This window comes from Sceloporus occidentalis, unplaced genomic scaffold (genome assembly GCF_023333645.1).
Source record: "Sceloporus occidentalis isolate IW3139 unplaced genomic scaffold, rSceOcc1.0.p SCAF_31, whole genome shotgun sequence".
In the NCBI taxonomy this organism is placed as follows: Eukaryota; Metazoa; Chordata; class Lepidosauria; order Squamata; family Phrynosomatidae; genus Sceloporus; species Sceloporus occidentalis.
Window position 1 is genome coordinate 614,691 of NW_028317011.1, and position 22,728 is coordinate 637,418.

General features: G+C 40.7%; 1 protein-coding gene across 1 annotated transcript in view; it reads left to right on the forward strand.

Moving 5' to 3' along the window:
• Window positions 1–11,323, forward strand: part of LOC149298658 (mucosa-associated lymphoid tissue lymphoma translocation protein 1-like) — a 28,809-nt gene extending 17,486 nt beyond the window's left edge. Inside the window, exons 3-13 of the mRNA XM_089487026.1 lie at window positions 147–300; window positions 3,192–3,239; window positions 3,786–3,812; window positions 4,522–4,725; window positions 6,873–7,050; window positions 7,857–7,931; window positions 8,321–8,448; window positions 8,716–8,856; window positions 9,580–9,731; window positions 10,725–10,835; window positions 10,991–11,323. Coding sequence (XP_089343152.1) covers window positions 147–300; window positions 3,192–3,239; window positions 3,786–3,812; window positions 4,522–4,725; window positions 6,873–7,050; window positions 7,857–7,931; window positions 8,321–8,448; window positions 8,716–8,856; window positions 9,580–9,731; window positions 10,725–10,835; window positions 10,991–11,323 — 1,551 coding nt within the window. The remainder of the gene's footprint in view (window positions 1–146; window positions 301–3,191; window positions 3,240–3,785; window positions 3,813–4,521; window positions 4,726–6,872; window positions 7,051–7,856; window positions 7,932–8,320; window positions 8,449–8,715; window positions 8,857–9,579; window positions 9,732–10,724; window positions 10,836–10,990) is intronic.
• Window positions 11,324–22,728: the final 11,405 nt, after the last annotated feature.

A 22,728-nucleotide genomic window follows, 5' to 3' on the forward strand; every position in this document is an offset into this window, starting at 1 on the left:
ATGATTACCTTCAATAATCTTGAAGATTCTATCCCATGAAAATTAATTTTTTAAATGTAATTATGGCTTCTCTTGTGAATGCATTCTCTGGAGTACCCACACGTGAATACATTACACCCATTGACAGATAATCATTTTCTCCCCAGTCTACCTGTAAGGAAATCCTTGGTGCCAACCAACCAAACCTACACATTGTGGCAAAACAGACCCAACTCTATATCTGCCGAGTAAATGATCAGCATCATCGTATCTTGTTCAGCCGTTGGGTGAAGGTGAAAGTTGTAAAGAGTTTTGCTAAAAGTAAGATATCTAGAGGCAAGCAACCATTGGGTGAAATACTTTTTTTTGTTTAATGATAATTTTCATTTATCATATTCTTAGATATGTGAATACTTATGGTTTTCTCATAGCAACTAATATATTTCATACTACAAGTGATTATATCAAAATAAGCATAAATTTATTTTACAGTTGCTATGTATTGTATAGGTGTTTGTGCCAGTTGAACACTTCACTAAGAAGGTGTTTTTGTACCTGGGAAGCTATCCACTTGCTTCTCACAAATTGCTGTAAAGATATGCAGGTATAAAAATGGTCATTATCGAGAAGCATAGCATGTTAGCCTTGCTATACCAAGGTTAAACACATCTCTCTACTGGGAGATGAAGTTCACTTGTCATGCTAAGGGCACTATACACAATGATCACACGTAAATAAATGTCCATGGGCCTTTTCCATTCTCACATTGACCATGTTTCTGTTTTTCATGATTAGTACCCCCTGGCTGGAAGGGTGACCCCATCATACTCACTGAACCTGTCTCTTCTCATGTGGCATCTCAGCATCCTGTGCAGTTCCAGTGCTGTGCCCTAGGGATTCCTGCTCCTCAATACCAGTGGTACCACAATGGGCAATGCTTGCCACATAGAAAGGGCAGGAAGTTGCTGGTGAGTAAAGTGTTTTATTTTTTCTCATACGTTGGTATTCTCAAGAAGAGTCTCCCAGATAACTAATTTGGATATTTCATGAAAACACTGAAAATATTACAGTACGCATCTAAAGCAATGTGTGTAACTTCTGACAGATCTAATAGTTTGCACGGTGAAATAAAGACCGGTGAATGTTGTGATAACAGATTTGTATACTGTTGCTTTTCCCTATAGTGATGGCTTTAGACGCATTTGTTTCATGTTTTTTCCCTAACGTATCCTGTTGTCACTAGGGTAATGCGTAGTTGTTGTTTTCATGACTGCTGTCCCTTGTGCCCAAAGCATATAATTCCTTAAATTCACATTATTTGCTATATGCAAAGCACTAATACCCAGTAGTTGCACCCTACATAATCACATTAATGCATTTCTACACTCTCAACCTGGCACATTTCCTCAGTTGTTTTATTTGAGTTTTGTATTGCTAAATGAATCTAGTGTAAAAAAAAAAAAAAAAAAAAAAAAGGTCTTGTCTCAGTCTCATACCAGCGGTATGTTCCTAGCAATTGAACCATTCTGTCGGGTTGTATTGAAACAAAAATCACCCTTTATGTATAACCTCCTTTGTTGTTTGCATATGAGCCATTTATTATGAATGGCAATAATAATAATAATAAAACATGTATTTATATTTATGCTTTTAGATAAAGGTGGTGAAGCCTGGACATTGTGGAAGTTACCTGTGCTGTGTGTCCAATGATCAGGGAGAATGTTGGAGTGAACCAGTGGAACTCACTATTGGTCAGTTAGATCAACAGCCACATATATTATGGTATATGTGCATGTGTATATGTGTATATATATGTGTGTGTATATGTGTATATGTGTATGTATATATATATATATATATATATAAAATAAGGTTAACTCTTCCCGAGTTTTGTCTAAAGGCTGTCTTGTACAGCGGGCAATTACTTTCAATGGATCCATGTATAAAGTGGATATAGAGGCAAAGGTGATAATTGTTAACCTTATTTGCAGGCGCACATCAAAACGAATTGGTTGAAAAATAAAAATTAGAGAGGTGCAATAGGTATAGCTCCAATATAGATGTACAGGAAATATAAATACCATAAATTAGATAATTCAAATATTTACTTAGGTAAATGGGCAATTGGTAAACTGGTAAACTTACCTGTCTTTTATGCAGGTTGGAGCTGTACCTGGGGTTACCCAGATGTCAAAGCAAACAGGAAGTGCTCACCCCCTTGGGTCAAAGGGGATTCAAAAGAAATGTAACTTTTACAGCATAATCCCCAATTTAGATACATAAATACATTGTCAGAAAATGACAAACAATTTCAATAAAAGAGCATAATCCAAATAAAAGAACTCCCACAGCATTCTAATACTTATATTGATCAAAATGTTCATTAAATGTTCAAACTCATAACCTTACCTGGGAACTCTCAGGGTTTGGCCCAAAGAACTCCGGGAGATGTGCCGCTTCTCCCGTTCTCAGGGTCAACACCCGAATCCTCTTGGTTGTAGGATCTTGACACACACCACTGCCTGCCCATTTCCCCTTTAAATGGGGGTGTTTCCCTCAATGTCACCGGGAAGGCCCTCTGATGGCAGCAGGAACACCCCCTGACAGAGGCGGGAACACCCACTGACACTGACCCACTGACACTGACATCAGTGGGCAGTCCTGGCCTCGTCCCGCAAGGGTAGGCTCCAGGTAGCCGGAGCCCACAAGTTCCCAGGTATGCTCAAAACCTCCAGCAGAGAGAAGAGGGGAATGTTAAGTTCCTGATTTGATTGTTGTGTATGGAAAATATCCTTTTGTAGAAGGCCATAATAATCGGAAAATAAATGTTTTAAATCTGTTTAAACCATGAAGGAGTTCTAATAAACCTATTAAATGCAAAAAATCTAGTTCAATCATGACTTACCACAAAGAGGGAGAATGTTACGGTGAACTAATGGTACTCACTATAGGTCAGTTAGATCAACAGCCACAAACTGTGGTAAAATGGGATTTATGTATGAAAGTACCTCTGTCCCAAAATTATATAAGAAATGTACCTGGTTTAATCTCCTCGCTTTTCCTCTAGGGGTGCTGAGACTGCAGTGTACAGTGAATCAGAACAATAAAAAACACAAGCCACATAGCCATTGTTTAATTTGGTCTGATGTTAACATAGCCTGACAGGTTACCTCTCATACCATCATACCCACTTGATATGCTTTGTTTTTCAGGAGAAGATGTAATTTTGCAGGCATCACCAAAACCCCTAACAATCACAGGTAAATTCATTCCTTCAATCATTAGGCTTTTACCACCCTTTACAGAGCTGGCACAATCGATATGAGCCATGTGATCGCTTTGTGACTTGGGGAAGACTTGTGTTTTTGAAGAGGACATATTTGGACTAGAGATGCTCTGATATTTTGCAGTGGAGATAAACCTACGTGAAGAAAGCTACGATGATTTGTTTGAAGATTGCCTACTGAACTGCCATCCACAATGTGCATGAGAAATCAAAGCCATAAATTACCAACATCCCTAATATAATTAAGACTGTTCTGGCAATGGGATCTGTCCCTGATTTTTCCAAATACTAAAAACATTGTATGGGCAATAGTCAAATTGGGCATTTCTTACGTGTAAAGGCGAGCAGGGGTCAATTTATTTACCCTAAGTCACTTAAGGTACCACTGGATTTTAACAATTGGTTTTAATGATTTCTTAGTTTGACTGAGGAAAAAACAAATCCCTTCAGCTCTTGCCTTGTCTTCCTACAGTTCTTTACCGTCTGTTTTTAAAGTGCCATTTTCTTCTCGTCTCTGCAGGTAAAGTACCAACAGATGAATACTTTGGTAAGTACCCTCAAGAAAAGAGGAGAATAAGCTAGAAGACAAGAGTGTCTTCACTAGTGTATGTCATATAACGCAATATAAAAATGTATTATCTCAACATTTTCTGTGCTTGCCAAGGTGACTAACCCATAGATGTAGTATGTCCCCTACTCAACATAAACTTGTGATACATAAAATGTTGCCTAGTCAAAGCTACACTATATGGACAGAAACACTCTGGTGTAATGGTTCAGGTGTCCCAACAGTTTTGTCCATATAGTGTAAGTAGTATTAAATTAAGTATGTTCTAGTCACTAGAAACTAGTGAATCCTATCTCTTAACTACTTGAGTGGTAAATACTCAAGGTTAAATATGGACTACTGAAATTTGTTCAGACTTCTAGCCTTAAGAATTAAAGCATTCCATATGTGACTCCTGCTGACTTGTACTCTTATGTTAGTATAAAGTGTTCTTTACCACTGTCCAGGGTGTAAGGTCTAATCACTGAGCTTGACATATTAAAAGACAATAGCAGAACCAGAAAAGTTAAAATAGAGGAAGGTAAGGATGGTGGGAAGTTACAAGCCTCTTGCACAAGTGGCTGGTATATGCTCCTAACCTCTAAGCATTATACTTGGCTGGAAATATATTTTAGTCTTTTTTTTCCTCCTGACAATCCTAAGAGATGATGCTGATCTTAGTCCTGAAATATTTTTTGCTTTTTGGCAGCTGTTGGGAAGGTAGCATTACTGATTGGCAACAATGGTTACCTGAATCATCCAAATCTTCTGGCACCAATGGTGGATGTTTATGAGCTGTCTGTCCTTCTAAGAAAAATAGGATTTTGTGTAGTGTCCCTGGTGGACCTGACTCATGAAGAAATGCTCAGAGCTGTAAATCAGTTTCTGCAGCTCTTGGACAGAGGAGTTTATGGTGAGTTGTTTTTTGTTTGTTTTGTTTTTTTGCAATGTAACTTGCTCATAAGATACTTTGCTCAAAGTTTATTGTTGGTTCCAAGTATAAGACTCACATTTTAAACAAAAAAATACCTACCAAGGTACCATACACACTATATAGACTATGCAGGTCAGTGCTTTATTATACAGCAACAAGTGATTCCTAAGAGTTTTTATGTTGCCACTGATGCAAATATAAACCTCACTTCCAGGAACAGTTTGCATCACTGGCTAATTATACATTGAATCAGAGACAGCTAACTCTGAGTGACACTGGAGTGAAGGTCAAGTGACTGTGTACCATGATTAAAAGGTCTCTGTCACTTAAAGTAAGATTAATAAAAGAACATAAAAACACCATACATTTTTGTTAACATTTGAACACACTATTAGAGTAGTCTTTTAAGATAATTGTAATAAATAAATTGTTCGGGCTTGCCAAAATTATTTCCTGCAATGTCAGGACAAAATGTGGCAGTGATATTGTGTGGGCAGAGTTCCTATTTTGTTATACCAGTGCAGGGCTGCCATCAGAAATGTTGGGGTCCCTTGCAGAACAAATGGACTGGGCCCCCCTTTTCGGATGACCCACACACTACAAGATTTTCTCTTTTACTTATCATTTTGGCACAAACAGACTTTTTGGGGGCGAAGAAGGCACAGACAGGCTGTTTGGGGTCACTGACAAGCTGTATGGTGGCAAAGATGGCACAGACACTCTGTTTAGGGGCACTGTGAAGCTGTTTGGTGACAAGATCGAACATACAAAATATTTGGGGGCAATGGCAAGCTGTTAGCCTCCAAACAGCTTGTCTGTGGCACACGCAAGCTGTTTGGAGACAAAGGTAGCACAGGCAAGCTGTTTGGGGGCATATGGAACAGGCCATCTGTTTGGGGCACATATATGACATAGGCAAGCTGTTTGGGGTCACAGATGGCACACATATTTTTAGGGGGCCGTGACAAGCTGACAAGATGACACATATAAGCTATTTGGGGACAAAGATGACACAAATTGTAATAAATAATTTTCAAAATGCATTCTACCTTATCAGCAGCTTTTTCCACCACCTTGCTGCCACTTACGTCCGCAGGATCCAGTGTCATCGTGCAGTCCTTATCTAGTGTCCTGCAACACCCCTGCCAGACAGGGATCCTATTCCAGCTCCCTCTAATTGGTGGATGCTTTCCATCTTTATCATGAATTTGGCGGAACTGCCTGACATTTTTTTTAAAAGAATAAATGCAGGGAGACATTGTCTCCCAAGGCCAGAATGGGCCCCCAAGGACACCCAGGCCCCTTAAAGTTGCAAGGGTTGTACCCCCCTGATGGGGGGGCCTGTACCAGTGTCATGGGTCTGTCCTGTGACTTCATATTATTCTCTTTGGGATGGGTGTGGCGGTCACACTTAATGGTATGATGGCTGTTAGGGTCTTCCAATATAACCAGGGGATGGAGATATGTAAAATGAAAAAAAAATGAAAAATAGTGCAGTATGTCTTATGGAGCCAAGGTGCATAATAACAGGAAACACTAACACTATATAGAGCTAAATATAGCTCTATTGTAACAACTTCTGATGATATACTTAGGTCACAGGTTTTCAGAGTGGATATGTAGAGACATAACTGATACAATACCTAGTGTACACTGTGGTAATGGGATAGGCTTTAAAGAAATGAAAAAGTAGTTACATTTGTGAGAGCAAATAAAGGTTGCTCAATCCTCATCAGCATGGGTGGTATTTTCTCCACCAAGGAAATGGCTCCAATGAGATAAAAATCAGAATGCCATATTGTGTGTTAAAGAGCTTAACACAGCTTTCTTTATTGATTCTTTATTGATATTTTTAATCATGTTAAGCGTGACATTGAGTGGCTGAACATGGCAGATTGAGTATTGATTAACATTTCCTCTTACTGACTAAACTATGCATTATGAAGGATCAGTCCTGGTATTTTTTTTTTCATGTTAGAAGGCAGAGTTGGACCTGCATTATGGGTAGTTAAATTGCCAAGATTATACAGGGTTAATTGGGGCAGAGTATGTCCTTCATATATAGAAGCTTTAGAAGCCCACACAGAATCCTTACACTAACTATATGGTCACCTTTTGTCACACAGGTTTATTTTATTATGCTGGCCATGGATACGAACACTCTGGAAGAAATTACATGGTCCCAATTGATGCCCCACAACCCTACCGACCTGAGAACTGCATCAGTGTACAAAAAATTCTGCAGAAGATGCAGGACAGAAGGACCGCTTTGAACGTAGTTCTTTTAGACACGTGCAGGAAATGGTATGGGTGCACAGTTATTTGGTAAACAATCACCAGATATGAATGTATGAGAATTATTAAAGTTTTAGTTCATTTTACTGTAGCCCCAAATCGCCCTGAAGTGAAAATTTCGATCTTTTGATATTTGATATTTCAAAGTACCAGCTAGACCATTCTCACAAGACTTCCACAAGTCCCACTGAAAAACAGTAAGTCTTGCAGTAGGAAAAGCTATAATTGTACTCATAAGCTCAGGCCCCACAAAAGAGCTGGAAGATGCACTGGAAATTGTGAATTTGCCAAGCACTTACAGATTTGCAAAAGTCTGCAGCAGACTAAATTAAACACAAACTATACCTTTTTAACTTAAAACGAATAATTATAATTTTGCATTGGGCAGTAGTGGGGAGTTGATTGTTGGTCTGAGTCTACTATCGCATGCCCATCACTGCATTAGCCTCTACCGTTTCTGTCAAACTACTGCTACATGTGAAATTTATTTACAGTATATCTAAGCCTCTGGTAATCTAGTTTTGGATTATGACCTATTGTCCTAGCATTCCTCCCTCTATGAAAGATTCTTCCCTAATGTGTATCGCATATCTTCTCTCTACTCTTCTCTTCTCCAAGCTTTACCTTGCTAATAGTTCTGTTAAATTGGCTACTCCTCAACAGCAGGGTATTTTCTTTTTTTGATTGGATGGAACCTAGGATTGTGCGTGACAATTATATCTGACAATTATATCTGATATACAGAAAAATCAAAAGTAAACACTGCAATGCATTTTGTCTTCTGAATAATTACTGTTTATTGTACACTCTTTCAGGTACAATTCTGACTGTGCACTGTCTAAAGTGAACCCTCTCAAGCCATGGGGAAACACAGTTTATGGATATGCCACGTAAGTTCTTGGTGTTGACTGGTATGTGATGTTTGCTTATCTACCAGCTCCCCATTATCTAGTATTGAATAATTAAATAATTGATCTCTGGAATATGGTATTCATTACCACAGATTTTTGTCAAGTGATTTTTGCCTTCGTAGTTCATGCTTAGGCATTATAGTACCCTAAAATGCTATTGGCATTGTAGCGTGCTGTGCTTGAGAAGTGAGGATACCATTTCTTAGTTTTCAAGACCTTGGCCTAAATTCATCTTATCTGAAAAAGATATGTTGCTTTTTTGTGTGCCAGCTCCATTAATTCATTTAACTCAGGGATAGTAGTTAGCTCTATAGAACAGAATTACTGTAGGTCTGTTTGTTATATGATAACATCTTCTGTGTGGGTAGGAGCGAGAATGCAGAAGCTTATGAAGTTCAGGATGAAGAATTCTGCTCTGGAATCTTCATGACATATCTGAAGAAGCACATAATGGAAGAGAAGAAGGTGACACACATGCTAGAAGAGGTTCTGGAAGGTAAACCACATAAATTAATGTTTTCTGGCTTTTTACGGGAGTATTGACTCCTAGAAATTTTTTATTAAGATCATTGTGTTCATTGTCAAAAACATATAATTTTAGGGCCTTAGATCTGAAGTTTATTTGGAGCACAACACACACACTGTATATAAATGCACTCTTGATTTGTGATTCAATGATCTGTCACCTATGAGCCCAGACATTATTGAGGCAAGTTGTCAGATATCTCCTTTGCAACTAAATCACATTCTGCCTCTTTTTCAGACATCGGGAGAGATCCTCTGGTAACTGGAAAACAAGTGATGGAAATAAGGCACAGTCTGAAAGAACCCCGTGCTTTGACTGACAAAATCTGCACCACTGGATATGAGTGTCTGAACAAGACTGAGTGGGAACAGCACATAGGTGAGGGAGGAGAGAGTGCCCTCTGGTGTTAGATCCAGCAACAGCAGATCTGGCAGTAGGAACCAATTATTGGAGTAAACACCATTTTAACCGCATTGAGCTTTATATTTTTAGCAAGTCGTATTGGTGTTATAGGTGGTGCTGTTTTTCCTTTTCTTATTCATTTGTATTAACTTCAGGAACAATCTGTATCCATTTAAAGTCTTCCCATTGACACACCCAATTATCTTATTTTATCTCCTCTTCTGAATGTGTGAGGGAAATATACTTTTTTATCTTCTATGAATTTCCCATAGTACAGTGTTGTGCGTTTGACACCTGGGCTGATCATTTTTTTAACATCACCCATACAGAGAAATGTAGGAACAGACTTCCTGCTTAATTTCAGGCCAATTAGAAGGAGATCAATAATCTCCCCAACTGGCTCTGCTACTCCCACAACAACAGGTACCCTAGGCAGGCGGCCACCACAGCCCTAGCCTAGGTGCCAAAATGACTGCACCAGTACTTACCATTAGTAGAAGGAATATGTTGTAAACTTCTGGCTGAATAGAATGCAAGGAACTTTGCTGGAGCCTATGATGTAGCCACTTTTAGCAAAGAACATAAAACACATATTTACCAAACTTTTTATACAGAATAGTTTGTCGTGACAATAAAAACAAGAAAATAATACAAATCTGTGACTACCATATCACTGACCCTTTCTTGATTGTGTTCCAGAATTGCCAAAGCAGAAGATAAAGTTCTCATGTGGAGCTGAGGTAGAACTGAAGTACCAAACTGTCTTTTCCAACCTCATCCACACCTTTGCCACACTGACACACAGTCCTCCTCACCTGACTAATATCAGGATCATTCTCTACAAACCTTATGTAAGTTTCTTTCCCAGTTGCCTTAAAGACAAATTACATCAAACATCCAGTTTTTTTGTGTGTAACATTTGTTCCTGAAAGCTTACGTTCAGAAACATTTTAGGTACAGAGCAACAAGAACTGGTGTGGGCATTTAGCAAACAAAAACGCTTTCCGTGGGTGAGGAAAACACAGGAATCTTACTGATTTAACTATACATTATACAGGACCAGCTAAGATGAACGTTCATAATGTATAGTGAAGTCAAGAAGTTGAAACTACGACTTTTTGCAAACTCTAGTGTCAAATCTCTCTTTGTGAATAAGCTCCTCTGTGTATGGAGAGTGGGGGAGATTGTTGGCAAGGGGGAAGAGGGCATGGGTGGTCAGTGTGCACGTCGTTATGTTATGGGAGATTCAGACACAGGATGAGGAGGACAGGCATGGGGTGAATGTTGGCAAGTTATGAGAGAGGCAAATGTTGGGGTGGCAGCCTTATGTAAGTTATGGGAGAGATGGCATGGGGCTGTAAGTTATGGGAGAGGCAAATATTGGGGACCGGGCAGACATTGAGACATTTAAGGAGAGGTGGGAAGAAGATGTTGAGAAGAGGAGGAGGGATGGGAGAGAGAAGGTTAGCGAGAGGGGGGAGAAAGAATGAGGAAAACCGAAAAGGTGAGAGGGAGAGTGAAGGGATAGAAGAGTGGCAATAGGGAGAGAAATATGGGAGAGTTGGCACATACCTTATTGGAGAATAAACTCGGTGTCAAGTCTGGCAGTTTTATTGCTATGAATTTCTCTTGTTCAAATATTAACAATTGTTGTATTTCCCGCAGTGTCTACCATGCTTTAGCTCAGCAGTTAGGTCAAGTTTAAAACTTAGACATTTTTTGTTGCTTTGAAAGAGGCATATAAAGAATTTTAATGAAAATAATTGATCAGATTATTGTTCAGAATGCATGAAGAATTCAAGAAATGTATAATTTACTTTTATTTATACCCTTATTTTCCTCAGGAAATGGCAAAGCTTTGCAGACTTGATAGAGTAGACTCTGTGTTGACCACGGGAAGTGACCTGAAAGAGGCAGACAGCATGATCAGACTTCATGGCCTACAGAAATTTCAGGTAGGACACTCTTCTCACCTATCCTAACGTTGTCACATTCATCAACTTTAAATAATCATGCTTTTAACATATTTTACTATGATATCTATTTGTGGTAGATTTTCCCACTGTCGTTCCATTGTCCTAAGTATATGTATTGTTTTGTTTATGGGCAGAAGGACATCATCATTAAAGTTGACCTGCATTGTACGAACATTGGCACTGGGAACCGCATACAGGAGAGTTGGGACCAAAGGGTCCCCAAGCTATGGATATCAAAGTTGTTTAGCAGGAAAGATGTAGCTTTCCTAGATAGAGACCATGCAGCTGGAGCCACGTATAATGACTATGTACCAGCAAATGGATCCCAGCTCACTACAGATTGTAACAAACACAAGCCAGGAGCGCACCATCCGGAAAATCCAAGTGCACTGCCTTCTAGCATCCAGTCAAAGTCAAACAGTGAACCCGAGGAAAATGATGAAAGTGACATTTTTCTAGTTTCATGAGATGGTTTTCCTATTCACCATGTGGATCAAACAGATGACAGTGTTTTCATCACACAGTCAGTATTATTGTTGAACAGCCACTTACTTACTTCAAATTGGTATTAGTTCCATATTTGTATTGTTCGTGATATTTGTGTGTATGTATATATGTCTATATATTTATACATATATGCACAAAGTACATTATAAGAGTGTCCTTCTCAGCTTGCACCTTGTTTCTTACACTCACTTCTAGTATTACCAATTGAACTTCCTCTCTATGGATTTGTGTTCTCATAAATAAGAGTTTAAGTATAGATCAGGGAATTGAAATATGAAGTTGATTCAGAAATGTAAATATACTGAAAAAAAGATATTTCATGTATGTAGTTAGTCCCTTATACACTGTACTGTTTACCTTTTGGTTGTCTTTAATGCTGGACATTAAAGGGGCTACTGACCCAGGCTTACCTTAGGGGCCCATGAAAGCAGTACTTTGGGACCACTTCACAGCAGCTGTAATCCAGAGGTGGAGGGCTGTGGAGAAGCTGGAACAGACCTTTCCAAACACTTTTTACTTGAGTTCTGATCTGAGTCCAGGGATATGATGCTGAACACATATCCTGTAATGCTTGAGAATGGATGAAAGTGCATTCATAGAGGGGATTCTGATGGATCTTTTTATGCATTTCCACAAAACAATCGGTACATTTTATCAATTAGTTAAAATATGCCTCTTCTAAAGATAGACAAAAACATTTTCATTTTAAATTCATGAACTCAAAGGGGGTATAAAACACAAAGTTCTCATTTCCTATGGTTTCTGTTACACACTAAAATAAGTGAACACACCCTTGTTGGTTAGGGGGCATTTGGACACTCCTAGATTTTAAAATATTTCTGTTTGCATTCATTGGCATCATATTTGAATTGGTTTTGAAAAAAATTACAACCGCAACATTAACGATTAAATCATTCATATGGGTTTGAGCTGGATAACTGGTTTGGCCAGAACATGGAAATCACTACTAGCTGATGACTAACCTCTACAGCTCTTTTTTGTGTGCCTCTTGAGGAACAACATTCCAGTTCTTATCATAAGCTCTTTGGTTCTTTGGATTTCCAGACAGAGACTTATTTTAAGTGCAGTTCAAAAAAAAAAAAGTTCTCAAAGATCAACTTTCTGTTTGTTTGTTTTTTGTGTTTATGTTTTGTTTTTTTTGAGACAGGGCAGGAATCCCTAAACCAGGAGATCAAATAATCCCTTAAGGCTACACATGTATATTTGTGTGTTATATATATACACACACAAAATGTAGAAAACTGATCACATCCTGTCAAAATAAATATACTGCTGCAGGACATATTCAGAAATGTCTATTTATGATTTAGCTATTTGAGAACTTCATGTGACATATCAGATCATGTAGACCTGCATGACCTTCAAGATTTGCTAAATCAGCTTTTCTAAGTCGGTGATCTCTTTTTAGTATTTTGGACTAAAAAGACTCGGTTCCCGTATTTAAACATAAGCACAAAAAGGTCGCTGTTGACGCAATGCAGTTTGAAACTGATTTCATAAATAGTTCTCACAGCTCCACTTTCTTAAGAATTTAATAATCAAAGCTGTATCATCAACAATGTGTCAGTTCAATAAAATGTGTCACTACAGTCTATTTCTTGTCTTTCACTTATTCAAACAAACACTAATTCTCATTGACATTTAGAAGCATACACTTTCAATTAAAATGTTTTTGTGGGTCAACTGAATGTGTAACAGGGATGTTAAAATTTTTCAAAAATAGACAAAACTATGATAACTGTTTAGGGCAGCAAGACCTGACTATATGGTGGAGATGGATAAAAGGATTGTCGAAATGGAGAAAAAGGAGTACTGAGATGGTAGGAGGGGTAGTGAGAAAAGGGGCGAATAAGTCAATATTTAAAGGTACGTCCATAGGGGACTGAAGGGGTTAGAGATTCGGGCTGCTTTGCATCTCAGAAAAGTCGGCAAAAGCTTTAGGGCTCTCCATACAGCTTAAAGTTTCAGGTGGTTCATGGGAAACAGGCTTCCTCAGGAGCCCAGACTCTCTGTACAATCTTGTCCCCTGAAGTGTCTGTTAAGACAGGAGTCCATCAAGGAGATTACCATGGAAGGCATTGCAGGATATTCTCTTCTAGTGTCCACCATTTGAGGGAGTGGAGAACCGAGAGACCTACACAGAGGTAAGGATAGATGTGATCTGTCCCAGTGATATCAGAGGGGGGCTTGATGTCAGCCAAGCCCCAGTGGACCGCAAAATATGAACACTAAAAGTGACATGATGGAGTACACAAGAGGTTACCTTTTGGACCTGGAGGATGAAATCCCAAAGCCTCTGGAATTTGCTCATGGAAAAAAGTCCTCTGGACTGGAGTCCAGGATCATTCCTAGAAACAGACTCTTTCTGCATGGAAAGAGATGGGATTTCTCCAGATTGACAGTCCAACAGTGCTCTTGGGGAAGAGACATGGTCTGATGCAAAAAGCTACAAGTTTTCATCCGAAATTCATGGGTCCTCATTCACTCACACTCTCTCATTCTTGTTCACTCTCTCTGAATGTTTCCCTACCTTCTCTGCCGACAACATCATCTTCTTCCGCATCTTCTCCTTCATATCCTCCCTTCTCTTCTCTATTCTGTCTAAAATTGTTAATCTGCAATCTCCTTTGTTCGTCCGCTTACCTAACCCATAACCCGTCGTGAGCTGCAGTGACGTCTTCCCGGATCAATTGGGGGAGAGGACTTCATTGCACGCGCCACCAAATTGTCCTCAAATTCACCTCAGAAATATGTCCTCTGTCATGCTGTGATTAGGGCCGGCCCAAGGCAAAATGCCGCCTGGGGCGAATTTTAAAATGCCGCCACCCCCCTTATCTACCCTTCCTCTCCCTCCGTCCCTGCCGCCCCCCCCCATTATCTACCCTTCCTCTCCCCCCCCCCCTACTTACCTTTCAGCAGTCCTGCGGCGAGTCTCCCTGTTCGGTCTCCGGCACTCAGCATTACAAGCCGGCACCGAGACCGAACAGGGAGACTCGCCGCAGAGGAGAGAGAGAGGGGCGCCGAGCGGGTACTGACAGCTTGGTAAGCGAAAACCACTCGGCGCCCCTTTCTCTCTTTCGCTTTTTAAAAAAAAAAAAAAGGGCTTGGGGCGGCAAAGTGCCGCCCCTTCAAAAGTACCGCCTGGCACGGTTGCCCCACTTGGCTCCATTGTCGGGCCGGCCCTGGCTGTGACGGACCGACCAGGGACCTCAGGTTGTCCTTCTCGGCCAAGAGCGACTTCTCCCTTCAGGACGATAATCCACCGCAATGCGTAGGCAATATCCCCAAGCAAAGTAAAGGGATATCGCTATCCAGTACCCAAATAACCAGGTGAGACTAGTCTTTAGGTACAACAAAAGGAATCTGTTTATTATGGGACAAGTGTCGCCTTTTATATTTATAGGAAGGGACACCACAGGGGGGATAATACAAAAGGACACAGGCGCCACTAAGTCTGGGAGATAAGGAGCACACATTATCTTTATTAGATTATCTAGTGTGCCATGTGCAAACTATTACAAAATGAGGCAATAAAATACATTTTTATTAATAAAGAGCTTCATGTCACTGGATAACATTAACTGAGGGGCACAATCGGTGAAAATAGCGACGTCCTAGAGTCCAGCAAAGTCCTGGGACCACCGAGTGAATAAACCAGCGGGCCGCACACAAGGCGATAGCCGCAAACAGTCCTAGGTACTGCTGGCCTTCGGAGTTAACTCGGTGGTCGATGTACACAACCCTCCAATAGTCCTCTTGGAGTCAGGGCAACAATAGCGGAGGGTTAGGGTGACTCTAGGAACCGTCACACATGCCATAAAAACACATTATATACACACCATTTTAAAAACCTGTGTGTCAGAGCAGACAGAGCACGCTGACATCAAAAGGGGCTATATCCGTTCTTTATAAACACTCTGGTCACAGAGAGATGTGTGAAAGCTATTAAGGGCTGCATTAAGGAAATTCTGAAGTGATGCATCATTCTTATTGAATTGTTTGATCTGATTTCCTTCTAGGTGAATTGTGACTCATCTTAAAACATTTTCTTACCATTTGAAAAGTTTTTTTGTAAAAACAAATGATACTATTCAAAAGACTTTGTATGTCATGTCTGATCTTCGTAGTAGGTGGGCGTTTTTTTGCAAATAGAGTCATTTTGCAATGTCTGTGGTTTACCTATACCACCTACATTAATTCCCCGATTATATCAACATACTGCTTGATATTGCCCTCAATATAACTCCTTTTTACTATTATTTCGTTGTAAGATCTCATATTTCTCCATGTAGCATCTGCCTATTACCCCTCTAATAGTGGTGTTTTGGGGATTATGGTATAGGTATTATGGTGACAATATGACTTCATATGACTAATGCAGGGGTATACCAATGAGGGGCCACCAAGGAATATTTTTTACCCAGGGAACCATTTGGCCTGATGTCCTGATGGAGCGGAGACATTTTTCTTTCTCTCCATCGCCTCACTCTAATCTGTCTGTGCTGATCACACTGTAGTCAGCAAGCAGGGCTCCATAGCCCTGCATTTCTGATCACAACACATGTGTTGGTTGAATTAATGGTCGAATTCTCCTCAGAAAGAGTTTTCCTTTAGTTAGATCATGCGCATAATCGAGACAAGGCACACAACACACAAAAGTCGAAGCGTTGTCTGATTACATGTTTGAATTACATGGTTTATATATCCTCTTATCTACTTCTAATAGCATGCATCATTATGATTGGTTACTTTTCAAGCAGGTTACGCCTCTTTAAACTGCATAATTAAGAATGGCCTAGACTTGACCCTTTGCACATATATATAGAACAACATAGAGTAGACGTGTTGGCGTGAACTTGTGCATATATCATAGACTAGACATTCCCTGCTTTCTTATGTCTTTGTCAGCAATAATATTTACGATAACATAAGCATTTTTCTAACATTTCCCTCCTGTTTATCAAAATATTATTCAATATCAGACTCTTCATCTTCAGTATCGGTCATTAACACTGATGATTCATCTTTCATGTCAATAACTTTATTAATATGTAGAGTCTCAGATACTCTTAATAATTGATCACATTCTTCTTTGTCGATCAGGGAGTACATAGTCTGATTTACAGCTTTATCAATTGTCTTATTGAAAAGTCCTCGGCAACATGGAATAAAACAGCATCCTCCGAATATCAATACTGCGGCTACTATAGTGATAGTAATTATTCCGGACATTATCATTCCTGACCATCGCCCGAACCATCCTTCTAACCAAGAGGTGAACAAATTATGTATTCCTGCATTCTCGGCAAGTTCATTTGATAAGGATGTTAGTCCTTCGAGGGCTTTGGTGATGCTCCCATCAGGGGCGGTGTTATTTGGTATGAAGGTGCAACATTGGTTCCCGGACATCTTGCACACGCCCCCTTTCTCGGCCAATAGCATGTCCAAGGCCATTCGATTCTGCCAGGCCATAAGGGAGGTCGCATCCAGTTGCTCATGTATTCCTTTAATAGCATCTCGAGTATAGTTCACAAACCGCTGTTGATTATAATAGATGTAGTTTATCCAGTCCACATTTTTTGCTATTGTACTCCACCAGAAAAGGATTGATTCGAAACCTGCAGCAATTTGGTTTCGGACTTTGAACTCATTTGGAACTCCTCGTGGTACTCCAATTTCATCAATATATATATTCGATCATTAAACGATCCTTGTGGTTGTATTGATCTTTTCGGCCTCGAAGTTGGTTCCTTCCGTGAGGTCAACAGATTCAAAGGTACGATGAGTTGTATTATAGCACATTTTCCTTTTGCTCTGGGATCGAAGAAAGGTCTTATTTTCCAGTCTCCGTACAACCACCAAATATCTGCTCTCATCTGGGTTGGCTGTCGTAGTCCTGTGGGAAAAGTCTCAACACATAGTGAATTAGACAACTCTTTATAATCAAAATAGCAGCTATTACCCTGAAGTTCCATACAGGTGTAATTCCCCCCATATATTTGCACTGTTGGAGGTAATCCAGGTCTCTTAACCTTGGGAAACAACAAGTCCAATGTATGACAAGTTTCATTTCCAGGTGGGGTATAAGTCTTATCAAACAGCTTTATTATGCAGTCAAATCCGACTGGATCATTCTCTTCTGTTAATGGAAATGGCACCGTAGCCAACTGCAGACGGGCTTCTGCACAGACTATACAATTCTCTTTGTTTAGACTCTTTACAGTAAATCGAAGCCATTCTAACCAAACGTTATCTCCATGAAATCCTGCTTCCAGGGCAGTTTGATCAATAGAACTCAAATTGGTACCGAATTACCCCTGTCTCAATTTCCTCGATATATCTTTCTTCCTGGATCTGAAACTTTTTCTGCTTGGACCTTTCTGGAAAAGACAAAAAGAAAGTTCCCTGCGGGTCTCTATTGGAAACCCACACACCTATGGTATATAGTCTTTAATTCGTCTTCATAGGTTCCTTTAAAGTAAATAACAATTTATTACAATTATCAAAGGTTGTACATTCGGATCGTAATCTTTTTACAGATAATCTTGTTTTTATTCGCTCTTGCCCCGGGTATCATATCCCCAATCTCGACTAGCTGTTGTCCACATAGCATAATCCCAACCAAGACATGATATTATACTTCGTTTTCCAGGGGGCTTTTCGGGCATCCAGCATATATATACATCGGCCTTAGCGTAGTTTCTTGCTTGCCCAATATTTTTACAATGAATCAATTTACACAGATCAATGACAATGGAACTATCTGGATTTTGTGCTTTGGTATCTTCCCATCTGGTCACCTTCTTGTTCTCATTCCACTTAGCATTAGCATTAGAATAAGGAATTATTGTAAAAGCATCAGTCACTACCCAATAAACTATAAGCAGGCACCACCCCTTCATCCTACCTGGCCGTCAACTCAGGGTTCGGGGAATGGATTTCTTCACTGGCTTGAGACGAGTCCAACCTATCGTCTGGACCCCCCTTTGTACCCAGACTTAATGAGTGACTACCAGCAAGTGGTGTTACCCTCTTACAGTGCGACTGATGTATCCAACAACTCCTCTCAGCTATCTTACACTCCGTGGGGTGGTTAGTAGTACTTGGTACGGTCCTTCCCACCTCGGTGATGACCAATTCTTTTGTTTGATTATCTTTACTAATACCCAATCTCCAACGCTCAATTTCTCAGGAATTGGCTCTTGTGCTTCTGGAAGAAAATTAACAGTTTGTATTGATCTGGTATTCAACATTTTTGCCATATATTCTTCTAGGGTTAATTCTTTTTCATTACTTGCCTCTTTTACCTTTATCTGCAGCAAACTATAGGGTCTCCCGTACATTACTTCAAATGGGGTGAGACCCTGCTTGTTGGGTGTAATACGCATACTCAGTTTTACCATAGGTAGGCAAGAAACCCAATTCTTCCCGGTTTCTGCCATGGTCTTTTTAAATTTATTCTTTATTGTTCCATTGTTTCTTTCTACCAACCCTGCTGACTGAGGATGATAGGCGCAATGATTCTTTAGTATACCAAATACTTGTGCAAATCTGGAGATTAGTTGATTGACAAAATGAGGCTCATTGTCACTATAATATATTCTTTCTGGTATTCCATATCTAGGAATGATTTCTTTTATCATGACCTTAGCTACTGTATCTGCATGGGATGTTGGGAATATTTCTACCCATTTAGTTAATGCATCAACAATAACTAGGCAATATCTCATATTTTCGCATTTGTTTAGTTCAATATAATCCATGCAAATATGTTGAAACGGATACTCGGGGTTGGGGAACTTCCCAATAGCAGGTTTGAGATTTCCCTGTGGATTATATCGAGCACAGATAAGACAATTAGCACCCAAAATTTTGGAACACCTTATCTATGATGGCTACCATCCCTCCTGTTGAGACATGGCTCAGCCCATGACTCAATAAGGCTGCATAGCGAAATAATGATTTCGGCAATATTGTTGTTTGTTAATATAAAACATTTTGTTAAATAGAGTGGATTGTTTAGACCCCCAATATCGTTTTTCAGACATAGGGGCAGCCTGCTGCATATCATACATAACCTGGTGATCAATTTGTATCTTGTTAGTGATTATGGCAAACATCTCTTGAGCAATTCTTTTTGCTTCAATATCTGCACGGTTATTGCCTAATGCTACAGGATCTTTGCTGTTGGTATGGGCTGCACACTTTATTACAGCTACTTCTTTTGGTAGATTTATAACCGTTAATAGTTCTTCAATCAGGGCTTTATGATTTATCGGTTTCCCTGTGGAGGTAATCATACCTCTATTTTTCCATTGTTGTGCAAACACGCAGGGCCGGCCGAAGACTTAACGCCGCCTGGGGCGAAGTTTAAAATGCCGCCCCCCGCCGACGCCGGGGGGGGCGGCATTATCTACCCCCCCCGGTACTTACCCTTAAACAGTCCTGCGGCGAGTCTCCCTGTGCTGCCACGGTGCCGGCTTGTAATGCTGAGCGCCGGAAATTCGCGTCACTTCCGGCGCTCTGCATTACAAGCCGGCACCGAGACCGAACAGGGAAACTCGCCGCAGAGGAGAGAGAGAGGGGCGCCGAGCGGGTAAGCGAAAATCACTCGGTGCCCCTCTCTCTCTCCTCCGCTTCAAAAAAACAAAAAAAAAACGCTTGGGGCGGCAAAGTGCCGCCTGGGGCAATTGCCCCAGTCGGCCCCATTGTAGGGCCGGCCCTGCAAACACGTATAGTAGAAAATACATATTGGCTGTCGGTATAGATATTTACCCGTTTGTCTACTGCCCACTTGCATGCCTCTATGAGAGACGTTAACTCAGCCGCCTGGGCTAATAAATGATTCGATAATTTACCTGCCTTGTTTACTTCAGCATTGTATTCAATGTTTCCTTTATCCCTTTTCCACGAGTGACTAATCTCACATCACAACACCATATCTCCCACAGACTGATTTTTTTGCTGTTTACACAGAGACAAATGTGGTGCTGTGCCCTGAAAAAGTGTGGTCATTCGGGGTGTTGATATACAAGATAATGCCCCTTGTCCTTTGTCTGTCCAGTAAAAATATTCTGTCTGTATTACGGTATTTCGTTCGTCTTTTAGATGTGACTCATAATACTCGTCTCCTCCGGCTATTCTCTTAACATATATTGTACAATGAAAATCATTTGAATGCTGAACTTGGAAATTTTCACAGATCTCAAATGTCTTATGTACAAGTTCTAAAGTCTGTATTATATTTCCCTTATTTTCAGTAAAATCTATGTATAAAGCATAGTAGTAATGGTCATACCGTCCTTGATAGTTATTTCTTCTTTCCCCCACTGTAACATCAAGCTTGTCTCCCACGGGTGCAATATGCACTCCCAACTCTCTAATCACGATTTACGGGACATACCTCAGATAATATTACACTGGCAGCAATTATTTTTCCAGACTCTGGATGTTGTATTTGGAGGGGAACAGATAAGCTTTCGGTATGTGTCCTCCCATTTACTCCCTTTATGTGAATTTTACCAGTCCCTTTCTGTATGCCCGTGCAGGTGGGATGATTCAATAGGGTTCACGAAGCCCCTGAATCAACCAAAAATGTTACATGTATTTCAGGCAAGTTTGACAATAACAACACATCATGAATATTACTGAGATCCAATGTCTCTTTTTTCCTGTATTGGTCATTGCTCTGGGGAGTTCTGCTTTCTCCTGTCTGGTTCGGGACACTCTTTTGCCCAATGACCTTCCTTTCCACAATTATAACATCCTTGTGACCATCTATCACCACTACCTCTTCTACCTCGGTACGACCTCGAAATCTCTCTCTCCCTCTTTCGTTATTCCCTGTCAACATTCCTTCATACTCCTCTCCCGCTAACATTACTCTCACTTTCTTTTTCTCCCTTTCTTTGTGCCACTTTTCAGAATGCTTAGCATCAGTAGCGTACCTAGCGGGGGGCAGGGGGGGGGGCGGTCCGCACCGGGTGCCGCTCATCAGGGGGGTGCCAACTTGCCGGCACCCAGCACCCCTCCAGAGACGGACAGTAATGTCCGCCGCTGGAGGAGCAGGCTCGCAAGGGAGCGGTATCGGAGGTCTTTAGCAGACCTCCGGCTCCCTTGAGTGATTTTAAGCCGGGTTCAACCCTTGAACCCGGCTTAAAACCACTCAAGGGAGCCGGAGGTCTGTTAAAGACCTCCGATATCGCTCCCTTGTGATCCGCGCGGCAACAGCTGCTGTGCGCCGGGATTTGTTGTCAGATCCCGGCGCACAACACTGAAGCCGCGCCCACCGACCCGGAAGAAGACAGAAGAACTGAAGAAGAACGAAGAGGAGGAAAAGGAGCTGTAAGGAGAAAAGAGGAAAGGTAGGAAAGCATTCAGTGAGTGAGAGTTGATTGGTATATGTGTGGATTGGTGTGTGTGTGGATTGGTGTGTGTGTGGATTGGTGTGTGTGTGTGGATTTGTGTGTGTGTGTGTGGATTGGTGTGTGTGTGTGTGTGTGTGTGTGTGGATTGGTGTGTGTGTGTGTGGATTGGTGTGTGTGGATTGGTGTGTGTGTGTGTGTGTGGATTGGTGTGTGTGTGTGTGTGGATTGGTGTGTGTGCGGATTGGTAAGTGTGTGAGAGTGATGGGTGTTATGCTGTACCATTTCCAACGTATTTTTCATTATATAATTATGCTCTAGTACATCATAACTCCCATCACCCTATACTGTTCCATACAGTGGCAGAGCTGGGAGACAGAGGCCTTCCACCCCCACCGCAGGACTCCTGAAAGGTAAGTGAACTTCAAAGTGGGAGAGGGTAGATAGTTAGGAGGGGGTAGATAGGGAGAAGGGAATGAGACGGGGGGTAGATAGGGAGAAGGGAGTGAGAAGGGGTAGGTAGGACAAAAGGGAGTGAGAAGGGGTAGATAGGGCAATCATACTCCTATCATGCCAAGTCTGCGAGTACATCCTGGAATCTGGGTATGCCAGGGCATGATAGAAATGTGATTACTGTTAACAATCATATATATATATATATATATATATATTAATATTGTTTTTAATTGTTTTGTCCTATTTTGGTGTGTTACTTACTTGAAATAAAAGTGTTAGATTTTTTTTTATGGTGTGGGGGGTCATATTCGGTTTCGGCCAGGTAAATGCTGCATTTTCGGTTTCAGTCCAGAATTCGTTTCGGTGCATCCCTACTACTAATGAAGTGGTAGGCCTACACCACATCAATGTTTGGCTTAGTATATAGTGATAGGAGTTATGCTGCACTATTGTCAATGTCTGGCTCAATGTATAGTGATAGGGATTACGCTGTACCACCATCAATGTGTGCCTCAGTATATAGT